We start from the raw sequence: 24,252 nt of genomic DNA, 5'->3' as shown, positions 1-24,252 counted from the left end.
TGCACACAAACATGTAAGAACATTCATTATATATGTGTTATAGCAACGTGCATGGTAGGACAAGGAAAGAGATCATTGTGTGCAATCATATGTATGCTAGGGAATGAACGCTTTATTTTTTGTGCTATGGTAAGAGAGAGAGAGAGAGAGAGAGAGAGAGAGAGAGAGAGAGGGGGCAGGCTCCTATTAATCTAGGATTTGAAAAATAGGAAGCTGGGAATTCTACTTTCAAACCTTTGACAACAGCTTCATCCACTCCACTGACAACAACAAGCATATATGTCCCATCACTTTGTCAATTTGTTCCATTAGCTACAACCAACACATACATGTCGGAACATTCAGTTTATGACTTTTATATTTATATCTTTTCTGTACTATCTATTTTAATCATCGAGGAGAGCAAGGACACATGGCAGGACAAGAGAAGAGTGCAGTCATGTGTACGCTAGGGAATGAATACTTTGCTTTTTTGCGCTACAGTAAGAGAGAGAGAGAGAGAGAGAGAGAGAGAGAGAGAGAGAGAGAGAGAGAGAGAGAGAGAGAGAGAGAGAGAGAGAGAGAGAGAGAGAGAGAGAGAGAGAGAGAGAGAGAGAGAGTGGGGTACGCTCTTACTACTATGGGATTTGAAAAATATGGAGCTAGGATTCCTACTTCCAAACCTTTGACAATGACTTCATCCTATCACTTTGCCCATTGGTTCCATTTTTTGACAAAACCAATTACATACACACGAAGCATGGGTCACAAAAGAAAAGTTCCACAAAATTACCATTTGAGGCGACGTGCGAAGCACGGGTTAGCCCACTAGTGTATATATTATTCGTGTTGTATATTCACAACTTTTATTAGTGTTGTATTAATTAATACGTGCTATGCACGGGCATTAATTAATATTATGTTACACAATTAAGGTGCCATTTTATCAACTACCTGCCCCCTCCCTTCTCCTCCTCGTTGACTGCCTTCTCCTCCTACTACTCCACCCTTCCTCCTTGTAAGAAAGAAGTCGATTTCTTTGAATACGAGACAGAGATTATGAGATAGCTCAAAGGGAGAGAGAGATGATGTCCTCCTCCAAGCCTTTACCAATAGCTGAGAGAGAGAGAGAGAGAGAGAGAGAGAGAGAGAGAGAGAGAGAGAGAGAGAGAGAGAGAGAGAGAGAGAGAGATTGCTACTTAAAGACTCCCAAGACGCGCAAAGAGAGAGAGGGAGAATTCCCGTCTTTGATAGCTCGTAGAGATCTTCGAACAAGGGCGAGGGGTAGCGAGAGAGCGTGGGACTCGTGAGAGAGGAGACATCCATGGTCCCACCCCACTAAACTCATGAGGACGACTAGCCATGCAAAGTAAACTCATGCTGTTGGCAAAGGGACGATTCCATAGATTTTCTAATAAAAATGTTGTTTTCCAAGACCTTAAAAAATTTCGAATTTCGGTGGTTTGTACACACCAACTAATTAATTAATTACAAAAAATATTTAGGGTGCTTAAACATATTGATACTAATGTATACATTTTTATTCATGTATGCCCCAGAAGCGCACCATGGACATTCAACATATTGATACTAATGTATACATTTTTATTCATGTATGCCCGAGGCGCGCACCATGGACAAAAAATATTTAGGGTGCTTAAACATATTGATACTAATGTATACATTTTTATTCATGTATGCCCCTGGACATTCAAATTCTATCCATTTATCGCATGTAACAAATACTGCTGCTGCTATCAGAGCGAGATGCTCTGCGAGCCGGTGGCGATGGCGAGCGTCTTTCGAATTCCTACATTCCCACAGACCTCCCCGTGCTGCCACCTGCAGTATGGAGCCATGTTGCCCTACTTCTCTTCTTGCCAGAAACCCTACCTCAAGCTCTGCGACAGTACCTCCTTCTCGAGCAGCAGCAGCAGCAGCTTGGTCTTAACGGCCAAGGCCCAGGTTTCCACCATGAGCGAAACCCAAGCCACGGCGCAGGTCTCCACCATCAGCGAAACCTTAGCTGCCCCTGCAACAACACTTCCGAAGCGTTTCTCTCACCTTGCCGATTTGGTTACCCAGCTCTCTGATGGCGCTGATGTTACCTCTGCCGTGGAGCCATGGCTGGACAAACTATCCATCTATGACTGGAACGCACTCCTTCTGGAGTTCGGAGCCAAGGACTGGAACATCTCATGGCAAATCCTTGCTTTTTTCAGAGAAAAAAGCCCCGTGTTGGATCTTCTCTGCGAGAAAAAGGAAGAAGAAGAAACCGTAGAACCAAGCGCGCAGATAGCTCAGGAAACCTTTGAAACCATTGCAGATACACCGGAAGAAGCTCAAGAAACCGTAGCGTCCACTGCAGATAAATCTCAGGAAACCCTAGCTTCCCCTGCAGAGGAAGCTCAAGAAAACCTAGAATCAGGGTCAGAAGAATCTCAAGAAACCTTAGAATCAGGCTCAGAGAAAGCTCAAGAAATCCTAGAGCCAAGCTCAGAGGAGGCTTCTCCTAGCTTGAAGCTCCACACAACCCTTGTTAGAGTGCTGGCCAGGAACAAGAGGTTTGAAGAATTGGACGAATTGCAAGTGCAGATGAAGGAGGCAGGAATTGAACCTGATGCGGCTTTCTACAATGCATTGGCGGACTCATATGCAGATGAGGGTCTGGCTACAAAGGCTTCTGAAGTTCTACAGGAGATGAAGATGGCAGGTGTTGAGCCTCACCGATTTATCTATGAAAAGGTTACCCTCTTCAACTACTTTTATGTTGCATAGAATTTCCCTTTTCCAACTTTTAGTTTAGGTTACCTATTTGTAATATATATATAGAGAGAGAGATCTATACTTTATCATCCATGCGAGGCTGCACACACACACACACACACACACACACAGAGAGAGAGAGAGAGAGAGAGAGAGAGAGAGAGAGAGAGAGAGAGAGAGAGAGAGAGAGAGATTGCCATCAATCACTGCATTGCATGGATGTTAATTATCCATGACCTTCTTGTCGTAGAAAAAGCTGGCTTAAAACTGTTTTGTGTTTTGTTACGTGTGGCAGATTGCTCACATCCATATGAATCAAGAGAATCCTGACTTGGATCTGCCCACAGAAATCATGAAAGACTTGATGGGAAGGGGCTTGCCAGTTAATGTGGGCATATTTAAGAACTTGCTGAAAGCTCATTGGGAGGCAAAAGATGTTGCTGGTGCTGAAGAGGCTCTTGAAGCCATGCAAAATGCTGGCCACACGCCAGACTTGAAGGCATGATAACTCATTCCTTCTCATGTGAGTGTATTACATTTGGATGCGAGTCTTTTTGCTGCATCAATTTAAATGTTGGTTTAGGAAGGTTTTTTCAGGGAAGCTTGGTGCATCATGCACAAGGATTTTTTGTTAGGTAATTATTGTGGTGGTTTAGTTTGAAGCATTGTGGTATGGAAGTAACACTGTGTTAAACCACTCTAACTAGATCATCTTGTGGTCATTGTTGCTGTTGCAATGACCATAATGTTTACCCCTAAAAGTCCATTAAGGGACTTTGGTGCATGTTTCCTACTACTCGTTTTGATTTATTTGTCATACCTTAACATGCCATGCCCTAATACGAGCTTAGAAAAGGGAGAAATGATGGCTATGAACGAGGGAGTAAGGAGCATGTGGCTTGGTTGCATGCATGGCAAGAGGATGCATAACGTTTACCCCTAAGAGTCCCTCAAGGGACTCTGGCGTATGTTTCCTACTATCGTTTTGATTTATTTGTTATACCGTAACATGCCCTAATTTGAGCTTAGAAACAGGACAAAGGATGGCCATGAATGAGGGAGTAAGGAGCATGTGATTTGGTTGCATGGATGGGAAGGGGATGCATCACCTTGTGACATCAAGGACTGGCCGTAGTCCCAATCATTATGTCAGTGTAGTTTCGTCACATTGTCATCTGGGCAGGCCTAGATAGCTAGCAACCATATTTTTGCCCTTGTTTGTGAGTTGTCATCCTTTTAGAGGTTTGGGTTCATTGTCAGAATCAGATTGCATTAGAAGACCTCAGCTGAGCCTTTGTGACAAACTTTTTGGGACGCTAGCTGAGAGTTGTGATGCTCAAACACCAAGACTTTGCATTTTCGGTAATCTAGTTTTGTAAGACCACCAGCAGATGCAAGCGTTAAACGACAATGGAAGACTGAGAACACACTAAACTCAAGCACTCGAGTAACGTACTAATCTTAATATTAATGTGGGCGCAATGCTTCAAAGTACAAAATAATGTTTCAAAACTAACTGTAAACCAATTGACCAATCGCAAATCAAGCCCAAGTGGATGTAGCTGTTTAGTTTGCCCAAATGCTAGCCTTTAAACACATGCATATGAGCACTTGGGCTTGAGAGAATGGTTGAAGGCAGCAAGCGGAAGCAGAGGAGAGACTTGGAGAAGCCAACAATGATCCAACACTTGATCAAGCAAGCATGCAAAAGTAGGCAATTAAAGATACAACTAGGGAACTCACTAGGCTTTTCATCCAGAGCGCTTTGTCTTTTCGCATTGTGCGCACACCATGATGGAAAAAGGCCATGAGGGCAATCAGCCGCATTGGATTTGAGTGGGAGGGACCCTCCTATGAGACATTGCGCACTAAAGAGCTCGGAAGAGAGCAAGAAGCAGTGGAGGTGGAGATGGAGCCATTAAAAGCCACTTGGAGCAAGTATGGTTGCACATTGTTATGTGATGGGTGGTCAGATATACGCAAGAGAAATGTGTACAATCTTTTGGTGTCCTCTTGCAAGGGCACTATGTTTTTGCGTGTCATCGATGCATCTATGCATGGGACAGTGGTGACGGGAGCGTTTATATGGTCACACCTCCGTGAGGCTATCATGGAGATAGGCCCACAAAACATAGTGTAGGTGGTCATTGACAATGGTAGCAATTGTGTCTCTATGGGATGGATGCTAGAGGATGAGTTCTTGTAGATTGTATGGACTCCATGTGCATCCTATAGCCTAGACTTGCTCAGCGAAGATCTTGCCAAGATTAGGTGGATTGCTGACATCTTTGACACTGCGCGTAGCTTGGTGAAGTTTGTTACCAAGAGGCCCAAGGTCTTGGCAATGTTTCGTGCCAATAGTGACCTTGAGCTTCTGTAGCCCTCACAAACCAGGTTTGTATATATGTTCATTGTGGTTGAGAGGGTAGTGAACTGTGAGAGTCCGACAGGGACTCATGCGCACAGTGGTCAGTCGAGAGTGGATGAGCTGGGAGGACCGTGAGCACCCGAAGGCAGTTGCTTTTGCACGCAGAGTGATGTAAGAAGATTGGTGGAAGGAGGCAAAGGTGTTATTGAGCGCTCTGTTGGGGTTGAGGAGAGCTTGCTTGTACACCACCACCACACACACTAAGCTTGAACCACACACGTGAGAGAGAGCTAGTTGCTGGAAAGTACTCTTATGATAATGATTGTACAAAAGTACTATGAGTACAAAATATAGCCTAGGGCAAAGTGCCCAACACACATAAGTGTGTTCACATGGGGAAAAAACTTGTGTCCAGCCAGCCACAGGGAAAAAGTGCCCGTGGGCCGTGAGTAAGCGTTTTTCACACCTGAACTAGCCGGGAGTGGTCATGACCAACAAACCCCCCTTAAGTGAATGGTGTGAACGGAGACAAGGTGTAGCAGACTACCCTGGTAGAGGCTGTAAGCTCAAAGCTTTGCGGAAAGCTTCAAACTTTTCTCTCGAAAGAGGCTTTGTGCGGGCATGAAATACTGGGTTTCGTGCAACTGCCAAAGCACTCTGACCATTAGTGTAAATGGTGGTAGGGGATTGCTGTCCAACACCAAGATCGGCTAAAAGGCATCGTAGCCAAACACATTCCACAGTAGCTATAAAGGCTGCCGTGTATTCAGCTTCACAGCTAGAAGTGGCCACTGTAGGCTGCGTCTTACTGAGCCATGAGATGCATGAGTCACCAAGAAGAAAACAGTTACCACTGGTTGACACTCGTGTGTCGTAGCAACTTGCCCAATCAGTCTGTAAATGCAAGCAAGCATAGTGTAGAAGAACTACCATAAAACAAAGCAAAGTTTGCGGTGCCTTTAAGATAGCGAAAGACACGCTTACACGCTTGCCAATGCATAGTGCTCGGACAATGCATGAATTTGCTCAACTGAGAAACAGCATGCTGTATGTCCAAACGAGTAGAGCATAAATAGATAAGGCATCCCACAGCCTCCTGATAGGTGGCAACATCAAAAGGCCCACTAGCATGCTCAAGTGACAGTTTTAGACCTGGTTCCATAGGAGTAGAAACAGGTTTATAATCTGTCATGTGAAAAAGCTCCAAGAGTTGCTCAACATATCTGCACTGAGATAACATGATACCCCCCTCAAAAGGTATAAACTGTATGCCCAAATAGTAATGTAAATGCCCCATGTCTGTGACATCAAATGCATGCTGCAAATCAGCTTTAAAAGCTGAAATATCACCCTCTTCAGGGCCAGTGACGAGCATGTCATCCACATAAAGAATAAGGATGAGAACATTGTTCCCAATGTGACGTACATAAAGTGTGCTCTCAGCTGAACTATTTTGAAACCCTTTGGCAGTCAAGTATGCATGAATTTTGTGCTACCAAGCACGAGGAGCCTTTTTAAGACCATACAGTGCTTTATGTAAATGGCATACTTTACTTTCTGCACCTTTTTGAACAAAGCCGGGAGGCTGAGATACATAGACTTCCTCTTGCAAATCGCCATTCAAAAAGGTAGTTTTGACATCCAACTGATGTACATGCCATTGTTTGTGTGCAGCCAATGCAATAACAGTACGTATGGTAGTCATACGTGAAGTGGGAGCAAAGGTCTCCTCATAGTCAATGCTCTCACGTTGGGCATACCCTTTGGCGACCAAGCGAGCGTTATGGTGATCAATTGAACCATCAGGCTTACGCCTTAGCTTGAAAATCCATTTTGTGCCAATGGCATGCTTGCCAGGAGGCAAGTCTCAGAACTCCCAAGTACCATTTTTGTCAATGGAGTCCAACTCCGAACGCATGGCTGCCACCCAATTATCATCCTCCAATGCATCAACATGAGAAATGGGTTCCTCATTACAAGTGGTGTGGCAACAAGAGCTGTATCCACATGATGTGAAGATGCATGGTGAGAAGCAGCATGTGTACGACTTGGCATAAATGTAGATTGTTTTCTATCACGCAAAGTCTCGACTAGGAACAGTTTTTGACTTCCTAGTATTTGCATCTTCTTCTGCCAATGCATCACCCAAGGAATCTTGGTCAATTTAAGGCATTTTAGGATCAATTTGGGGCAATTTCAGCTGTTGATTTTGTTGATTTTCAGCAGGCATAGGTGGCTGTAAATGAGCTGAAAGTGGCTCTACTACATTATCCACATTGGAATTGAATAAAGGCAACAAAGTATCAAACACATCTTCCGGCCCAATAGATGGCTGTCTGGTACATGAGACAAGTGGTTGAGATGCATATTCATTAAGGATAACATCTCTTGACACGATGATCTTGCCTGTATTAGGCACATAGAGTATGTATCCCTTACTCTCGGTACTATAACCAATGAAAATGCATTTGATTGCCTTTGCATCAAGCTTATGTCTTTGTTGTGTGGGCACATGCATATATGCCAAACACCCAAAGACTCATATGAGTCACCACTGGAATCCTGCCATTCCATGCCTCATAGGTAGTCACAGATTTCAAGGCTTTAATGGGGCAACGGTTAAGCACATAATTGCCACACATAACTGCCTCAAGCCACAACTTACTGGGTAGATCCTTGCTCTTGAGCATGCAACGTGCCGTCTCCATAAGTGTACGATTACGTCTCTTTGCAACTCCATTTTGCTGAGGAGTATAGGGGGTAGCACACCGATGGGAAATACCATGTAACTGCATGTAAGCTGTGAACTCATTTGACAAATATTCCCCCCCTCGATCTGCACGCAATGTGACAAGCTTGTGTCCACAAGCATTTTCAGCCATGGAACGGAAGTCTTTGAAAGTTGCAAAGGCACCTAACTTCACTTTTAAGCCATATACCCAACAAAACCGAGTGTAGTCATCAATGAACGTGATGAAGTACAAGTGTCCTCCAAAATATGGAGCCCTCATGGGGCCACAAAGATCACTATGAATGAGCTGTAATGAGCACCATCTTTAGGAAAGGAATTCTTGTGCATCTTTCCAAGGATGCATCCCTTACATACATGCTTGAATGGAACCTGCATCATAGTTACCAGGGGACGGGGACGGGGACGGGGACGGCTAAAGGTAGGGAACGGGGACGGGGGGTGGGGACGGCACTCAAAATTGTTAAATTTAGAGGAGTAAAGAATCAAGATTAATCAATCAATAACAACAAGCTTTCTAACTCCAAAAGTTATGAATCATGATACATATTACATTTAAAATTAAATTACGCTACGAGGTGCAAGAGTCAAGAGTCAAGAGTCAAGAGTCAAGACTTGCAAAGTCGGAAAAGAAAGACTTTAAAGTTGATAACATTAAATAGATATACTCAAAAGATGTTGGGGCCTAGGCGATACAAAATATAAGTCACTCGCTCTCATACTCTGCGCTCCCAATAAGAGAGGTGCTAGCCTCATGATCATGAGTGCATGAAGTGTGGATGGGGGTTGTGTCATCCGATGAAGGCTCATGATGAGAACCATTTGTCCCACCCTCCTGTGCAATAAGTGTAGCTGCCTCCTCTTGTTCCATCTCCCACTGTGTAAAAGTATCGGCATTGCATCTTGCACTCTTGCCAAGCATGCGTAAGTTTGCGCTAATGAAGACAAGATCATTAGCTCTTTCCACCCCAAGCCGATTTCTTTTCTTTGATGAAATGTGACTGTAGGAGGACCATAATTGCTCTAGACAAGAAGAGCTAACGGATTGGCTTAAGATCCGGATCGCCAACTGTTGTAGCTTTGGTCCATCTGATCCGAAGTCCTCCCACCATAATGCTGCACCAACCTTGAATCTGTCCTGCTGCGTATCTGCACATCCATATGAGCCTTGAAATGCCTTGTAATTAGAGAGCTGGTCTCTAATTTTGCGCCTGATTTCTGCATCCGGCGTGAGGCGATCCAAGATGAGTCTCCAACCGTTGCTCACCTCTTTATCACCCTCCTGCCCTTTTCCTTGAAATTCTGGGTCCACCATAAAAGTAGCTGCATGTAAAGGAGAGGAATATGAGCCCCATCTCGCCACACAAAGCGAGTGGATCTCCTCATATCTATCTATGTCTGGCTCAAGCTTCTCAAGACTCTCTATCATCCGGTCCATGGCTTCATATACTTTGCCGATGCATGGCTGCATAGCATCAACAATCCTGAGCAAGTGGACAATGGGATGCACCATGGCGTCAGTACGCTTGAGGTCCTCCCAAAAATCAGCATCGTCGACCTTTTTCTTGCATGAAATCCCTACCTGTGTACGTGCAAAAGATGAGGAGCAAAACTCATCACTGATGAATAGTTGCCGCACGGCACCCTGACAATCCTTCAAGCGATGCAACATAAGAAAGTTGTATGCAAAGCGAGTGTCCGAGTACTTGAGAAGGACCTTTGTGGACCTCTTCCCAAACTCGGATCGAAGGTATGTGTGATTGTTGATGAAGGTCACAATTGCACATGCATCATCAATCACCGATTCAATCCATGACAATTTCCCAATATCTTTCAAAAGATTATTGAGACAATGTGCCATGCAAAAAGAGACGGTGATTTGAGGATACATACTCTCAAGAATAGCTCCCGCTGCTCTATTTGTCGCCTCACCATCCGTGACGAAACCGATCACACATTCGGGGCCGATAATCTCGACAGCGCTACTCCACTCAGCAGCAAGTACATCCGCGTCCCTGAAGCATCATGTGAGGAGACAATGTACATCTCCCCCCGTGAGTATGCCACAAGGCCATGGATAGACCTTTTCCGCGTGTCACTCCATCCGTCTGCAATCAAAGAGACTCCATTGCGAGCCCATTGTCTCTTTGTGTTTGCCGCCGCTTGCTCAACAAGGCGTTTCTCCTTGTCAAGCATAGTGGTCCGCAAGGTTTCGGAGGATGGAGGTGTGTAGTGAGGACGGTACTCGCCAATCTTCTTCACCATCGTTTTGAAGTAGTCGAACCTATTTATCATTTCAAAAAAAAAAAGAGGGTAAGTAATTAGAATGGCAAAATGGTGACCTGTGAATCGTGACTCGTGAGACATGATGATGAAATCATATGAGTGAAATACGTACCGTGCCACACGAAAAGCAATGTGGTCATGAAAAAAGAAGCGGGCCACCGCGGCATCAACCTCCTCCTTCTTTTTGGGATCCCAACTCCCCTCAAGAGTACTTTGCCGACGAGAGAGAGGGTGGACTAGGTTGCGGCATTGAGAAGGCGGTTTGTGTGAAGCCTCGAGTAGTGCCACGAGGAGGACGTGATGGAGGGGTAGATGAAGATGCACCACCACCCGATGTAGAACCTGATGTTTGGGTTGGAGTGACATAAGTGTTGGGATCCACTGCACGCACCCTTTGGCTTGCACTCAAAGCTTGATGGGCGGCAAGCTTTGCAAGAAGCTCCTTTCTTATCTCCGGTGTGACCCGCTGACAAAATTTCACCTCATGACCGGGCTCATGCAACAAATCGGCCCTCACCCTATTGGCCCCACCCACACGCTTATATGGGCAAAGCTTGCATGTCCATGGACGTGCACCCCCCGCATAAGTAGGAGGCTCGAAGTTGACCTCATCCCACCATGACCACCCATCCGTTCTACTCCTACCCAGAGTCACAAGGGGACGCGGGGACGGGCCGTAGGGACGCGGGACGCGGAGACGGGGACGGCCGGGGACGCGTGGGACGTGCGGGGGACGCCGTGCAACACGGGGACGCCTGCAGGCGTCCCGGGGACGCGTTCCCGAAACGCGGGACGGGCAGGGGACGCGGTGAGGGGACGTCTCCAACGGCCAGAAACGGGCAGAAACGGGCGGAAACGGGCAGAATTCCAGCTATAAAAAAAGGCACAGTCTCTATTGCACCCACACTCGTTTCTCAAGCCTCATTGCTCAAGCTTCCAAATCCATCTCTCTCCAAGTTGTGCCAAGTTGTGCCAAGTTCCAACTTCCAAGCCATCTCTCTCTCTCTCTCTCTCTGTCTCTCTCCAAGCCATCTCTCTCTCTCTCCAACTTCCAAGCCATCTCTCTCTCTCTCTCTCTCTCTCTCTCTCTCTCTCTCTTGCACCCTTCTTCCCTCTCTCTCACACTATTCATCATTCATGGCATCTCAAGGTGAAGGCGCCGCCGCCACATCTTCCGTTGCGGGCTCTTCACGAAGGAGGCCGGCGGTGCACACACGGTCATGGTGGGATGAGGTCCACTACGCTAGTCGTGGAGTGGGCGGTGGTTCAAGGGCATGGAATTGCAAGCTTTGTTCCTACAAGAGAAGTGGCGGCGCCAACAAAGTGCGAGCTCACTTTTTGCACGAGGCCGGTCATCAAGTGCAATTTTGCGCACGTGTTACTCCTGAGAAGCGAGCGGAGCTTCTTGAGAAGCTCAAGGTTTATGAGGTGGCCGAGGCGGCAAAGAGAGGGCGACATGTTGCCGTTGATCCTCATGATGTGGTGAGAGCACGAGAGCAACCGACGCGAATGGAGGTGGAGAGGAACCCAAATCTTGCTTCAAGCTCTCAACCATTCAAGTCCACTCCATCCACATCGGGTGCCTCCATTCCCATCCGCCGTCAATCCACTCTTAACGAGAATTGGAACCCAAAATTGAAGGATGAGGTGGATAGGTCGGTGGCTAGGTTCTTCTACCACGACCACATTGCGTTTCAAGCGGCACGGTGAGAGTCGAGACTCAATTCTCTTCACTCTTTTTTTTTTTAATGTCTCATGCTTCAAAGCATTTGTCATATTGCCAAGAAAAGCTAACATGCTACATGGTTTTCCTTACTTGAAATAGGTCTCCTTACTTCCGTGAGATGGCCACAAAGATCGGGGAATATGGCCCCTCTTATGTGCCACCTTCATCGGAAAAGATTCGCACCACTTTGCTTGATAGGGAGAAGTTGGCCGTTGAGCAGGCGGCGGCGGATACAAAGGCAACATGGGAGACTAACGGAGTCTCTCTCATTGTAGACGGATGGAGTGACACGCGCAAGCGCTCCATCCATGGAGTGGTGGCCTACTCAAGGGGCAAAGTGTACTTCATCGAGTCACATGATGCGAGTGGCACTGGGAAGGCCGTGGATGTGCTTGCCGCGGAATGGGCGTCCACGATCGAGGTCATTGGGCCGGAGCTTGTGGTCGGCATGGTGGCAGATGGAGAGGCGTCAAATAGGGCAGCCGGGAGCATTATTGAGTCAATGTATCCATCCATCACAGTTTCTTTTTGCATGGCCCATTGTCTCAACAACCTCCTCAAAGACATAGGTGCCTTGCCATGGATTGCACCCACCATTGAGGAGGCTAACCAGCTTGTATCCTTTGTCCTCAACCACCAAAGGCTGCGACATGAGTTCTCTAAAAGGAGCACTCTTTCCCTCCTCAAGTATTCTGAGACAAGGTTTGCATACAACTTCCTCATGCTAGGCCGCTTGTCTACATGTGGCGGAGCCCTAAGAGGGCTTTTCCTTAGTGATGAATTTTCTGCCATGCCGCAGTCAAAATCGGCAACAGGGAGAACATGCCGAGATCGCGCCGATGATGCCGCTTGGTGGGAGAAGGTGAAGACACTTGATGCCTTGGTCAAGCCTATTGTTCACCTTCTACGAGTCATTGACGGCCGTGAACCATGTATCGGCAAGGTCTATGAGGCCATGGATCGCATGATCGAGTCACTCCAGCAGCTTGTGCCAGACAGGGCCGAGTTTGAGGAGATCCACTCATTATGTGAGTCCAGGTGGAACTCCTACTACTCCCCTCTTCATGCGGCTGCCTTTGTGGTTGATCCAGAGTTCCAGGGCAGAAAGCAAGAGGCCGACAAGGAAGTAAGCAGGGGATGGCGGATCATTTTGGAGCGCTTAGAGCCCGACCCTACCATCAGGCGGAAGATCAGAGACCAGCTATCTCAGTACAGGACGCGGCAGGGATCTTTTGGATGTTTAGATGCACAGCTTGACCGCCTCAAGATTGGGTCTCCTCTTTGGTGGGAGGATTACGGATCAGATGGGCCGGAGTTGCAGCGCTTGGCTATTCGCATCCTTAGCCAGGCTGTGAGCTCTAGTTGCTTGGAGCAACTTTGGAGCGTTTACAGTCACATTGCCTCTAAGAAGAGGAACCGCCTTGAAGTGCAAAGGGCAAGTGATTTGGTTTTTGTGAGCGCTAACTTGCGCATGCTATGTGCGACAGCAACAGGGAAGGCGGATCCCTTCACCGAATGGGAGATGGCACAGTAGGATCCTGCAGCTCAGGAGCATCTTGAGGAGGTAGAGGAGGAGCCACAGCCTGAGGGGGAGGAGGAGGCGTCAAATGGCATCGACGACTTCGACTTCCAAGCCTCCCGTCAGGCTAGCACTTCAGGAGCTTGAGGCTTGACTCTTGAGCCTTGAGCCATCTCACCTTTTTTGTGCCCACTGCCAATGGCCATGATCTATTGTGATCTATCTAGTATCCCTATTTTGTACCCACTCTTTTTTGTAACCCTCACTGCCCATGAGGCATGTACTTATCTCTTTGTATCTATCAGACTATCAATCACATAATCAGTGTGCCATCGATGTTTTATTAGCGCATTTTGCTCAAAATGACTCTTGTTTTTTTGTCTATTCGGTGTAAAATTTTGTTCAAAGTGTGTCTCTATATGTATGTCATGCATACAACTCCTAAATTGCTTTTAAAAAAGAGGTTTTTTTTTGCCGTTCCCGACCCCGTCCCCGGGACGGCACTTCCCCGTCCCCGTCCCCCGTCCCCATGTGACTCTGCGAGTCCTACCGCCCGCACGAGAAGAGGATGCCATGAATAGTTAGTAACTTAGTAGTAGTCTAGTAGAAGAGGGTGGAGAGAGCTTAGAGGGTAGAGTAGGAGAAGAAGTAGAGGGAAGATTGAAGTAGTCTAGTAGGAGAGGGTGGAGAGGAAGGTGGTGGAGTAGGAGAGGGAGATAGTGGAGAGGAAAGCTTGAGTAGGAGAGGGAGATGGTGGAGAGGAACTCAAGTCTTGGAAGGCTTGAGTAGAAGAGGAGTAGCTTGCAGCCCATTATATAGAATATGGCAGCTGGCTCTCTCTCTCTCTCTCTCTCTCTCTCTCTCTCTCTCTCTCAAACTCTCAAACGGCTAGCCGCCAACGGCTAGTAGCCGTTATTTGAAAAAAAAAACGGTTGGAATTGTAGCCGTTGCAAACGTCCCCCCGTCCCCGAATGACAACGTCCCCCCGTTTCCCCGGGCGGGGACGGGCGTTCCCTGGTCATGTCTCGTCCGTACCGTCCCCCAGGCCGTCCCGCCGCCGTTACGCAAGTGTCGTTGTTCGGGACGGCGTTCCCACGTCCCACCGTCCCTTGTCACTATGACCTGCATAGGAGGAAGCTCATGCACCATACCTTGCTTCTACAAGCGTACAAGCGATGGGAAATTCAAGTGACCAAACCGAGCATGCCATAACTCAGTGTCACTCAACACACGGGAGGTGGATACAAGCACAGCATCATGAGAATAAGTACTCTTGTCATACATGTCAAGCTTATACAAGCCACTACATAATGTCCCAAAAAGCATAAGTGAAGCTGAATCTCTACTGTCATACACTGAGCAACAATGGTCAGAAATCTGAACCTTAAACCCAGATAATGCAAGGGCTGAAACAAAAATGAGATTCTTCTTAATGCCTGGTACGTATAAAGTGTCACAAAGAGTAAAACTATCCCTATTATTGTGATATGCAGCGGAAGTCTTTGTATTGGAAGATCATGTCACACAAATGCTCACACCGTCTTCTGTATCTTGAGTTTCGTGAGTTTAGCAATCCATTTCAATACTTCAAACTTTAAAGAGATGAGAGAGAGAGATATGAGAACTGTACACCAGATTGGGTGCCGAATTACCCACTGAAGGGCCCCCTATCCCGATAACGAGATAGTATTTGCTTTATTTCTTTAGAGAGAATGACTGTGGATTGTAGATAAGCCAAACACAAGATCTCGGAGGATCGGAGAGTGGCTGATCTGTACACTGCTGTAGAAACACCTCGATGACTTGATCTCGAGCCTATGCACTCTTCCCAAGGGCATGAGGAAGGGCTACACACCTGAGGCTGAGAGAAGAAGAAGGTGGACTGTTCTACACTATGTTAGAATGCTGAAAACACTTATGAATGCTGTGTTACCTTCACTAGATGACTGCTGCATGCATGGATGATGCACAGAAGGCTGGACACTGATGCAAACTGCAGATTCAGGGCTGGAAAGGGGCTGCTGGACAGAAACTGCAGGGTACTGAGGCTGCTGGACAAAAACGCAGAGGTCTTCTGTTGTTGGACAGAAAAACGCAGGGTACTGCAGGCTGAATGCTTGCGTTGAACTGATGCCTGACAGTATGCTGAGTTAGAGACTGTAGAGGACTGAATCAGGGCTGCTTTGGTGCTGAAAACAGGCTGATTGGAGGCTGATAGCAGGCGCCTAGGGCTGTATGAAGCAAGGGTTCTCAAGGCTGGAGAAGCAAGCTTATGAGCTCCCAAGGGCTGGATTAGTCTAGGGCTGAAAGCAAGAATGCTCCTAGGGCTGAGGAGGAGAGCTCCTAGCACAATGAAGACTGAATGAGAAAACAAGCTCTATGCAAGCCTATTTATACTAACTGGAGGTTGGTCATTTAATAAAGTTTATATTTATAAATGCCCACTAATGCAAATAATGCTAAATAAATACTAATAAATATGGGAAAAATACCAGATAAATCCCAGTAAATTCCCTAAGGCTTCGGGGATGTTCTAAATGATGCACAGGCATATGAATGCATATTATGCAGGATGCAGAGTGCTTTCTGATGCAAACCCTAAGGCTTCTACTGACTCGACATGCATGAATGATTCTCTCCAAGTGGGTTAAGGGACTTGATTGACTGTCTGACCCACTAAGGCTGAGGAATGACCTACGTAGCTCGTGCCTGACTTATCCTGGACTGAGGATGTACAATGGGGTCATGGCGTACGACAGTTATCATCCTATTGGGTTCTAAAACTGTACAACTGTTGCACTTCTGATGATGAGCCATCTTGTCACCATGCACTGAGTGCAGAGTGCATGTGACATTCCCTCCTGATTAGCTTGGCGGCAGGTTCATGGCTTCCAAGTAGTCTGCCAATAACTGGGGGTACTCCTGGAAGAACTCCTCGTCGAGCCCTACGGCTTCGTGGGTGCCTCGATCTCGGAATTTCGTATAGAACTGACGAATCCGTCGACCGGAACCATGCTTCCATCGATGAAGAAGGATCTGCTCAGGCTCAATAACTTTTGCCTCGTCTACCACGTCTGGCTGTTGTTCATCTGAAACATCAAACACTTCTGGACCAATATATGGTTTTAGCCAAGAAACATGGAAAACATCATGCATTGTCCAACTGGCAGGCAACTTTAACTTCATTGAGACATCACTTATCTTCTTAACTATTGGAAAAGGGCCAAAACTATGGAATGAAAGCTTGGGACAATGTTTGCCCACTTGTTTCAATCTTTGTTTCATGGTGCACTGAGCGACCCAATCCCCTTCCTTGAAGTGGATATCTCGTCGAAACTTACATGCCTGTCTGTGAACTGAATGATGGCCAGGCTCAAAATTGAGGGCCAAATTGGGTTGAGTACCAAACTCTGCGGAATCAACATACTGATCTTCTAAGTCTTTTCCAGAGATGTTGAGAATGGTAGACTCGTGACTGGTCGGGATGCTGGTCTTTCTACTGGGTTATGCTTACCAGGGATGTATTCAATCATATCTCCAAACTGTTGGAAGATTTGACTCCACCTGGCCTGTCGATCACTCCACTGGGCACTTGGCATAGTCTGAAGCCACTTAAGTGCTTGGTGGTCTGTTTTCACTGTGAAAGCCTGTCCATAAAGAAAAGGCTTCCAATGTTTGAGCGCTGTGATCACACCCAAAAGCTCTTTGTCATATACTGAATAATTCTTTTCAGCGACACCCAACTTTCTGCTGTAATATGCCACGGGTCTATTGTCCTGCTGGAGGACTGCACCTATGGCTACATTGCTGGCATCGGTGATGACCTCGAAAGGTTCGTCCCATGATGCTAACTTTAATACAGGTGCTTCTGAGGCAGCTTTCTGGAGTGCACGGAATGCATCAAGTGTCTTACCTGTAAAACTGAGACTTTCTGCTTGCGAGTCTTCACCCCCTTGAGCAAGTCGGTAAGAGGTGCTGCAAGGTTGGAAAACTGATGGACATGTGTGCTATAGGCCTGACAAAGACATACGAATGAACGGATTTCTTGGGCGGTCTTAGGAATGTCCCAATCTAAGATCTCCTGAACCTTTGATGGGTCCAGTCCAATCCCATCGGAACCGATGATATAGCCCAAGTACTGAACTTCCTTAACACCAAATATAGACTTTTTGGCGTTTATGTAGAGCTGATTATCTCGCAAAAGTTGCAAGACTTTCTCCACATCTTTCTCATGCTGCTCCGCAGTGGCTGAGAAGACTAGTATGTCATCAAGGAATATGAAAACACACTTCCCAATATGGACTGCGAAAATCCTAGACATCATCTTATTGAACGTTGCGGGTGCATTTGTAAGCCCAAAAGGCATGACTACGAACTCGTAGTGACCATGCTCTGTCCGGAAAGCTGTTTTTGGAATGTCAGCTTCAAAAATGCGGACCTGATGGTAACCACTCTTGAGGTCGATCTTAGTGAAAAACTTAGCACCGTCTAAACGCTCCAAAATGTACTCTATCCTGGGCATAGGAAACTTATTCTTGATAGTGAGTTTGTTTAATGCCCTGTAGTCTACACAAAGGCGTGCAGACTTGTTCTTCTTTTGGACAAATAGGATAGGTGCAGCAAATGGGGAGGAAGAAGGCCGAATGAATCCGGCTCAGAGAAGCTCAGATAACTGCTTTTCTAACTCGCCCTCTAAAGTCTTGGAAAGACGATAGGGAAACCTGCTAGGAGGATCTGATCCAGGGACCAAATCAATGTGATGGTCCTCAAGGCGAGAGGTTGGGAGACTGGGCGGGAGATCGTCCCTAAGCATAATGTCCTGGTGTCTGGATAAGAGGTCTGCTAACTGAGGGACTGAAGATGCAATGGATGCTACTAATGAGGGAGGGGCTGTTTGAGCACGAACATAAAGGAGTGCTCCTTCTGCTCCCTTGCGGATAGCTCGTCTGGCCTGGAGATGTGAAATCAATGGGATGCCAAGAATGCTTCTATCCCCCCGAATCATGACAGGCTCAGGAAAACCTTTACAAATAGTAAAAGTGTCCTGCCCCCAATTGGGAATAGGCTCATACTGACGGAACCACTGAATTCCTAAGATCATGTCACACCCCAACAAAGGTGAGACGATGAAATCTCGTTGAAATGAGGCCTTCTGAACTTCAAAGGCAAATTGCTGTGCCTTCTGGGAAGTGTGGGTGCGAAGACCAGGTGTAAACCCGTCCACATTCAGATGATCTGGGACTAATGTGCAGTTCAATTTATTAGCCAACTAGGGAGAGATGGCGTCTTCAGAACTGCCCATATCGAAAAGGACTACAAACTGTCGGCCCTGGGCAGAGCCATAAGCTCGGATAAGGCTCTTCTGAGCAGCATCGCTCTCACCCTCCTGCTTAGCATCAAAGACCACGAATGGCATAGGATGCATGGAAGGTAAAAGTTGAACTACATTTGAGGTAGTAGGCGGGGCTGGAGGAGCAGGGGAGGCTGTGGCAACTGTGGCAGAAGGAGCTTTGGCAGCTTGTGCCGCTTGCCATTTGTGGCAATCCTTCTTACCATGCCCTATAATATGACAGAAAAAACATCTATTTTCTGACTGGTACTTCCTTTGCTCCTCTGGAGGAAGATAACCTCCAGTAATGCCTGCTTTAGCCTTTTCATCAGGGGTTTTCTTAGGTTCTTTATCCTTCTTACCCCCTGAACTGGAGCTATTACTGCTGTTCTTCTTAGCATCTTTAGAAGATGCGTCACCTTTCCCTGTCTGTGCAGTTGATTGCTGCTGCTAGGGTTTGGTACTAGACTGAGATGCCTGCTTGGGCTTGCCCCCGTTAAGCTTCATTTCTTCATTCTGAGCGAAAGTCAGAGCCCGGTCATATGTACTTGGTTCAAAGTTACGAACTGTGAACCGAATGTTGGAGTCCAATCCACGAATGAATTGCTCCATCTTGGCCTGCTCAGATAGCCCTAACTGCTGTGCTAAAGTAATAACCTTACCGGAAAACTGAAGCACAGGGGATCCGTTCTGTCTGAGTCCATAGAACTCGTCTTTCAGACCGGTCATGTACTGGGGCGGGAGAAATCTGGTCTTTAGGTCATGGACAAAGATGTCCCAGTCAAAGGCTGTGACACCTGAGGCCTGGTCTGTATGAATACTAGACCAATGCTGCCACCAAGTGACTGCCTCACCAGTGAGATGGGGAGCCGCTAAGTGGACTTTGTCTTGTGGGTCTGTGATCCTAGCTAAAGGAAAATGAGCATTAAACTGATGAATAAATTGATTAACTGAAGAATGATCACACTTACCATCATACTTACTGAAATTTGGTTGACTGCGAATGATGGTGGTGGATGCTGCTGCGGGCTGCTGGCTGGTGACACCTGTGATTGGGGAGACTGAGGAAAGCTGCTGATACCTCAAGTGTATGGCCTCCTTTTCCCGTTGGTGTTCGAGTAGCATACGTTCTCGATCAAGCTCACATTGGTGTTCCCGAGCGGCGAGGTCAGCCTGACGCCGGTCTTCGTCGATCTTGCGTTGGGCTTCCTCATAGTCCCGTCTTTCTTCTTTTTCTCTTCTCCTTCGGGCCTCGTCCTCTCTCCTTTGTTGTTCCATCTGAAAGAAGAGGGAGATGTAGTCGGGTGCTGCTGGAGGTGTAGAAGGACGTGCTGCTGTTGCCTCCAAGAGTTGGAGACGCTCCATGAGTAGCTGGTTCTGAGCTCTAAGACGAGCTATGGTGTCTGCTGTAGGCTGAAGAACAAGGTCTCCTTTGGGGGAGACGTCTTCCGGCTGATGAGTACCCTCTCCTGTAGACATGATGCTGAAGTTGGTGGTCATGCCGGAACGCAATCTAACCATCCAAGGATGCCCCCACGCTAGGATACGGTGTGTGGACAATCTGAATCTGATACCAATGTGATATGTAGCGGAAGTCTTTGTATTGGAAGATCCTGTCACACAAATGCTCACACCGTCTTCTGTATCCTGAGTTTCGTGAGTTTAGCAATCCATTTCAATACTTCAAACTTTAAAGAGATGAGAGAGAGAGATATGAGAACTGTACACCAGATTGGGTCCCGAATTACCCACTGAAGGGCCCCCTATCCCGATAACGAGATAGTATTTGCTTTATTTCTTTAGAGAGAATGACTGTGGACTGTCGATAAGCCAAACGCAAGATCTCGGAGGATCGGAGAGTGGCTGATCTGTACACTGCTGTAGAAACACCTCGATGACTTGATCTCGAGCCTATGCACTCTTCCCAAGGGCATGAGGAAGGGCTGCACACCTGAGGCTGAGAGAAGAAGAAGGTGGACTGTTCTACACTATGTTAGAATGCTGAAAACACTTATGAATGCTGTGTTACCTTCACCAGATGACTGCTGCATGCATGGATGATGCACAGAAGGCTGGACACTGATGCAAACTGCAGATTCAGGGCTGGAAACTGCTGTAAACTGTTGCTTCAGGGCTGGAAACTGCTGTGGACAGAAACGCAGGCCTGTAGGGGTGCTGATGGACTGAAACGCAGCAGTTTTGGGGCTGCTGGACAGAAACTGCAGTGTACTGAGGCTGCTGGACAGAAACGCAGAGGTCTTCTGCTGCTGGACAGAAAAACGCAGGGTACTGCAGGCTGAATGCTGGCGTTGAACTGATGCCTGACAGTATGCTGAGTTAGAGACTGTAGAGGACTGAATCAGGGCTGCTTTGGTGCTGAAAACAGGCTGATTGGAGGCTGATAGCAGGCGCCTAGGGCTGTATGAAGCAAGGGTTCTCAAGGCTGGAGAAGCAAGCTTATGAGCTCCAAGGGTTGGATTAGTCTAGGGCTGAAAGCAAGAATGCTCCTAGGGCTGAGGAGGAGAGCTCTTAGCACAATGAAGACTGAATGAGAAAACAAGCTCTATGCAAGCCTATTTATACTAACTGGAGGTTGGTCATTTAATAAAGTTTATATTTATAAATGCTCACTAATGCAAATAATGCTAAATAAATACTAATAAATATGGAAAAAATACCAGATAAATCCCAGTAAATTCCCTAAGGCTTCGGGGATGTTCTAAATGATGCACAGGCATATGAATGCATATTATGCAAGATGCAGAGTGCTTTTTGATGCAAACCCTAAGGCTTCTACTGACTCTACATGCATGAATGATTCTCTCCAAGTGGGTTAAGGGACTTGACTGACTGACCGACCCACTAAGGCTGAGGAATGACCTACGTAGCTCGTGCGTGACTTATCCTGGACTGAGGATGTACAATGGGGTCATGGCGTACGACAATTATCATCCTATTGGGTTCTAAAACTGTACAACTGTTGCACTTCTGATGATGAGCCATCTTGTCACCATGCACTGAGTGCAGAGTGCATGTGACAATTACATGCTGTTAGCTCCACATTGCCAATGCCTTTAATGGAGTAGGAGGCATCATTGGCACACATAACTATGCCACCTGGAGGTGAATCTTGCAAATTGGCAAATAGATCTCTGCAAGAAGTGATGTGCTTAGAAGCACCACTATCAAAGTACCAATCACCAGCTGAGATAGACATACAAGAAGCAAGCAAACTGCATGTAACCACTAATGCATATCCCTCATGAGCAAAGTTAGCCTCTTCTTTAGTGTCCACAGTAGCAACCAAACCTTGCTGCTTCTTTAGTGTCCACAGTAGTAACCAAACCTTGTTGCTTCTTTTTATTTTCACTCTCAATGCGCTTCCTACATTCCTCAATGAGATGGCCAGGTTTTCTGCAATAATTGCATCTCTTCTTTTTCTTGGTTTCACCCTCTTTAGACGAGGTAGAATCTAAATGGGCATGTGGTTTGCCCTTAGGCTTACCACTAGATGCAGCCCCAGATTTACCTTTATTTCGATCAAAAGCACCAAATGCCTCATTAGCAGAAAGCATAGTGGTCTTGTTAGAATGAGACTGCTCCTCTTGTAACAAGAGAGTCACCAACTCATCAAAGGTATACAAGTTTGGATTACCCTTCATGAGTAGATGAAGAGTAGTAGCAAAACCCTGATAGGATTCTGGCAAACCCTGAAGCACTGTAGATACAAGTGAACCATCTAGAATGACCTCATCAGTTGATGAGTTGCTCTCGCAAATCCTTGATGGGGGTAAGGAACTTGTCCATTGAATCACCCTCATCCATATGCTCAGACTCAATCTTCTTGCGAAGATAGGCAACACGAGCCTCATTGCGAACCTGATACAAAGAAGCAAGTACATCCCATGCACCCTTAGCAAAAGTGCATGAACGAATGTGTGGTATAACCTGCCTTTTGCATGAAAGGGCAATCAAAGCATGTGCTTGAGCATCCTTGGCATCCCATCTGAGCTGTTCTGGAGTGGGTGGCAAAGGTGCAGAAGATGTAGCACCACCTGAAGATACATCATCACTTGCATCAATTGTTTGTGAAGTACTAGCTGCTCGTGCAGGTACAGTAGGCCTGACATCAGCCTCTGATACACAGACCCACAAATTCTTTGTTTGCAACTAGTACACGTTTCATCATATATGCCCACATAGGATAGTTGGTGCCATCCAACTTATCATCAATGTAGAGCATACCAAACAAATCACTAGTATTCCTAGACATGGCTGTCCCAAATGCGTAGGCAAAAATCTGCAATCCAATGTTGAGACACATGAAAAATTGGGGGAAATGTCCCAATTGTGTCTTTATCACCTGTTCCAATGTTGTAACACCCAAAAAATTGGGGGAAATTCCTCAAGGCCAAAGCAATCTACCTGTAATAGCAAAAAGGCCTGCAAATATCTCTGATAACCCTGCGGATAGTGTTAATTTCTACAAAATCCCCAAATTTTTAGTGCAAATATGAGGAAATCAATGCCAATGTCGCAATTTTAGGCTAAATTATGAAAAGCCCCAAAATTAATGCTGTCAATTTGCTAATTTTATAGCAATTTCTGTAATGTTTGACAAAAATTAGAAATAATAGCAAAAACTTTACTGGTTACTGGTGGCATTGATTTCGAGGAGTCGATTGTAGTCGTGGGAGACACAGATCGGGATTTGTACGAAGGCGAATTGCAGCAGGTACAGATGGCGAAGTCAAGTATAGGTAGCGAAGGCATGTACGGACGGCCGATCTGGTTTAGAGGCTGGGCGGTGGCATTGTCCTGCAGTAGATCTGGTGCAGGTACATGCGGTGCAGGGCGAACTGGGCGGCGCAAATCTGAATGCTGAGTGTACTAAACCTTAATGCAGGGCAACAAAGTGTAGGAAACCCTGACCCTAAACCTGACAGAGCAGGTGGGTGAAGCCCTAACCCTAAATGGCTCTGACCCCTATGTTGGGGTTGAGGAGAGCTTGCCTGTACACCACCACACACACACACACACACACACACACTAAGCTTGAACCACACACGTGAGAGAGAGCTAGTTGCTGGAAAGTACTCTTATGATAATGATTGTACAAAAGTACTATGAGCACAAAATATAGCCTAGGGCAAAGTGCCCAACACACATAAGTGTGTTCACACGGGGAAAAAACCTGTGTCCAGCAACAAGGAAAAAGTGCCCGTGAGTAAGCTCTGTTCACACCAATCTATAGTGTTCTTCGCATCACTCACATGGAGGGCAGCACTCTTGGACTCTTGTACGAGTTCATGGATCGGATTGGATAGGCTCTTAACTGATGCACTCTCTTGACAGATGAGAGGCACTGAACTTCCAACTAGTTGCCTTTTTGTTGTAACTTGTATCGTAGCCTGTAGGAGTGAGCTAATAGCTTTGATCATTCATGGCTAATTTTCAGGGTTGAGGACATTTGACGGGTTTGGAACGACCGGTGGGATTGGTTCCATAGACCAATCCACGCGGTTACCCA

The 24,252-nt window shown here is 46.5% G+C and overlaps 2 protein-coding genes and 1 pseudogene across 2 annotated transcripts in view; 2 read left to right on the top strand and 1 right to left on the bottom strand.

Annotated features, from left to right (window-relative positions):
* The first annotated feature begins 1,689 nt into the window (after positions 1 to 1,689).
* Positions 1,690 to 24,252, top strand: part of LOC147603759 (uncharacterized) — an 81,303-nt gene continuing 58,740 nt past the window's right edge. Inside the window, exons 1-2 of the mRNA XM_086796403.1 lie at positions 1,690 to 2,724; positions 3,041 to 3,244. Coding sequence (XP_086652529.1) covers positions 1,747 to 2,724; positions 3,041 to 3,244 — 1,182 coding nt within the window. The 5' untranslated portion in view covers positions 1,690 to 1,746. The remainder of the gene's footprint in view (positions 2,725 to 3,040; positions 3,245 to 24,252) is intronic.
* Positions 8,569 to 9,790, bottom strand: LOC147603761 (uncharacterized). The gene has a single exon (XM_086795924.1). The coding sequence runs from the start codon at positions 9,751 to 9,753 to the stop codon at positions 8,569 to 8,571; it is 1,185 nt and encodes a 394-aa protein (XP_086652050.1). The 5' UTR covers positions 9,754 to 9,790.
* On the top strand, positions 10,876 to 13,739 carry LOC147603760 (uncharacterized; annotated as a pseudogene).

Source organism: Cibotium barometz, chromosome 63, assembly GCF_041138505.1.
Source record: "Cibotium barometz isolate CiBa-2024 chromosome 63, ASM4113850v1, whole genome shotgun sequence".
Classification (NCBI taxonomy): Eukaryota; Viridiplantae; Streptophyta; class Polypodiopsida; order Cyatheales; family Cibotiaceae; genus Cibotium; species Cibotium barometz.
Note: the sequence above shows the minus strand (reverse complement) of the source record. Positions and strands in the feature narration are given on the sequence as shown.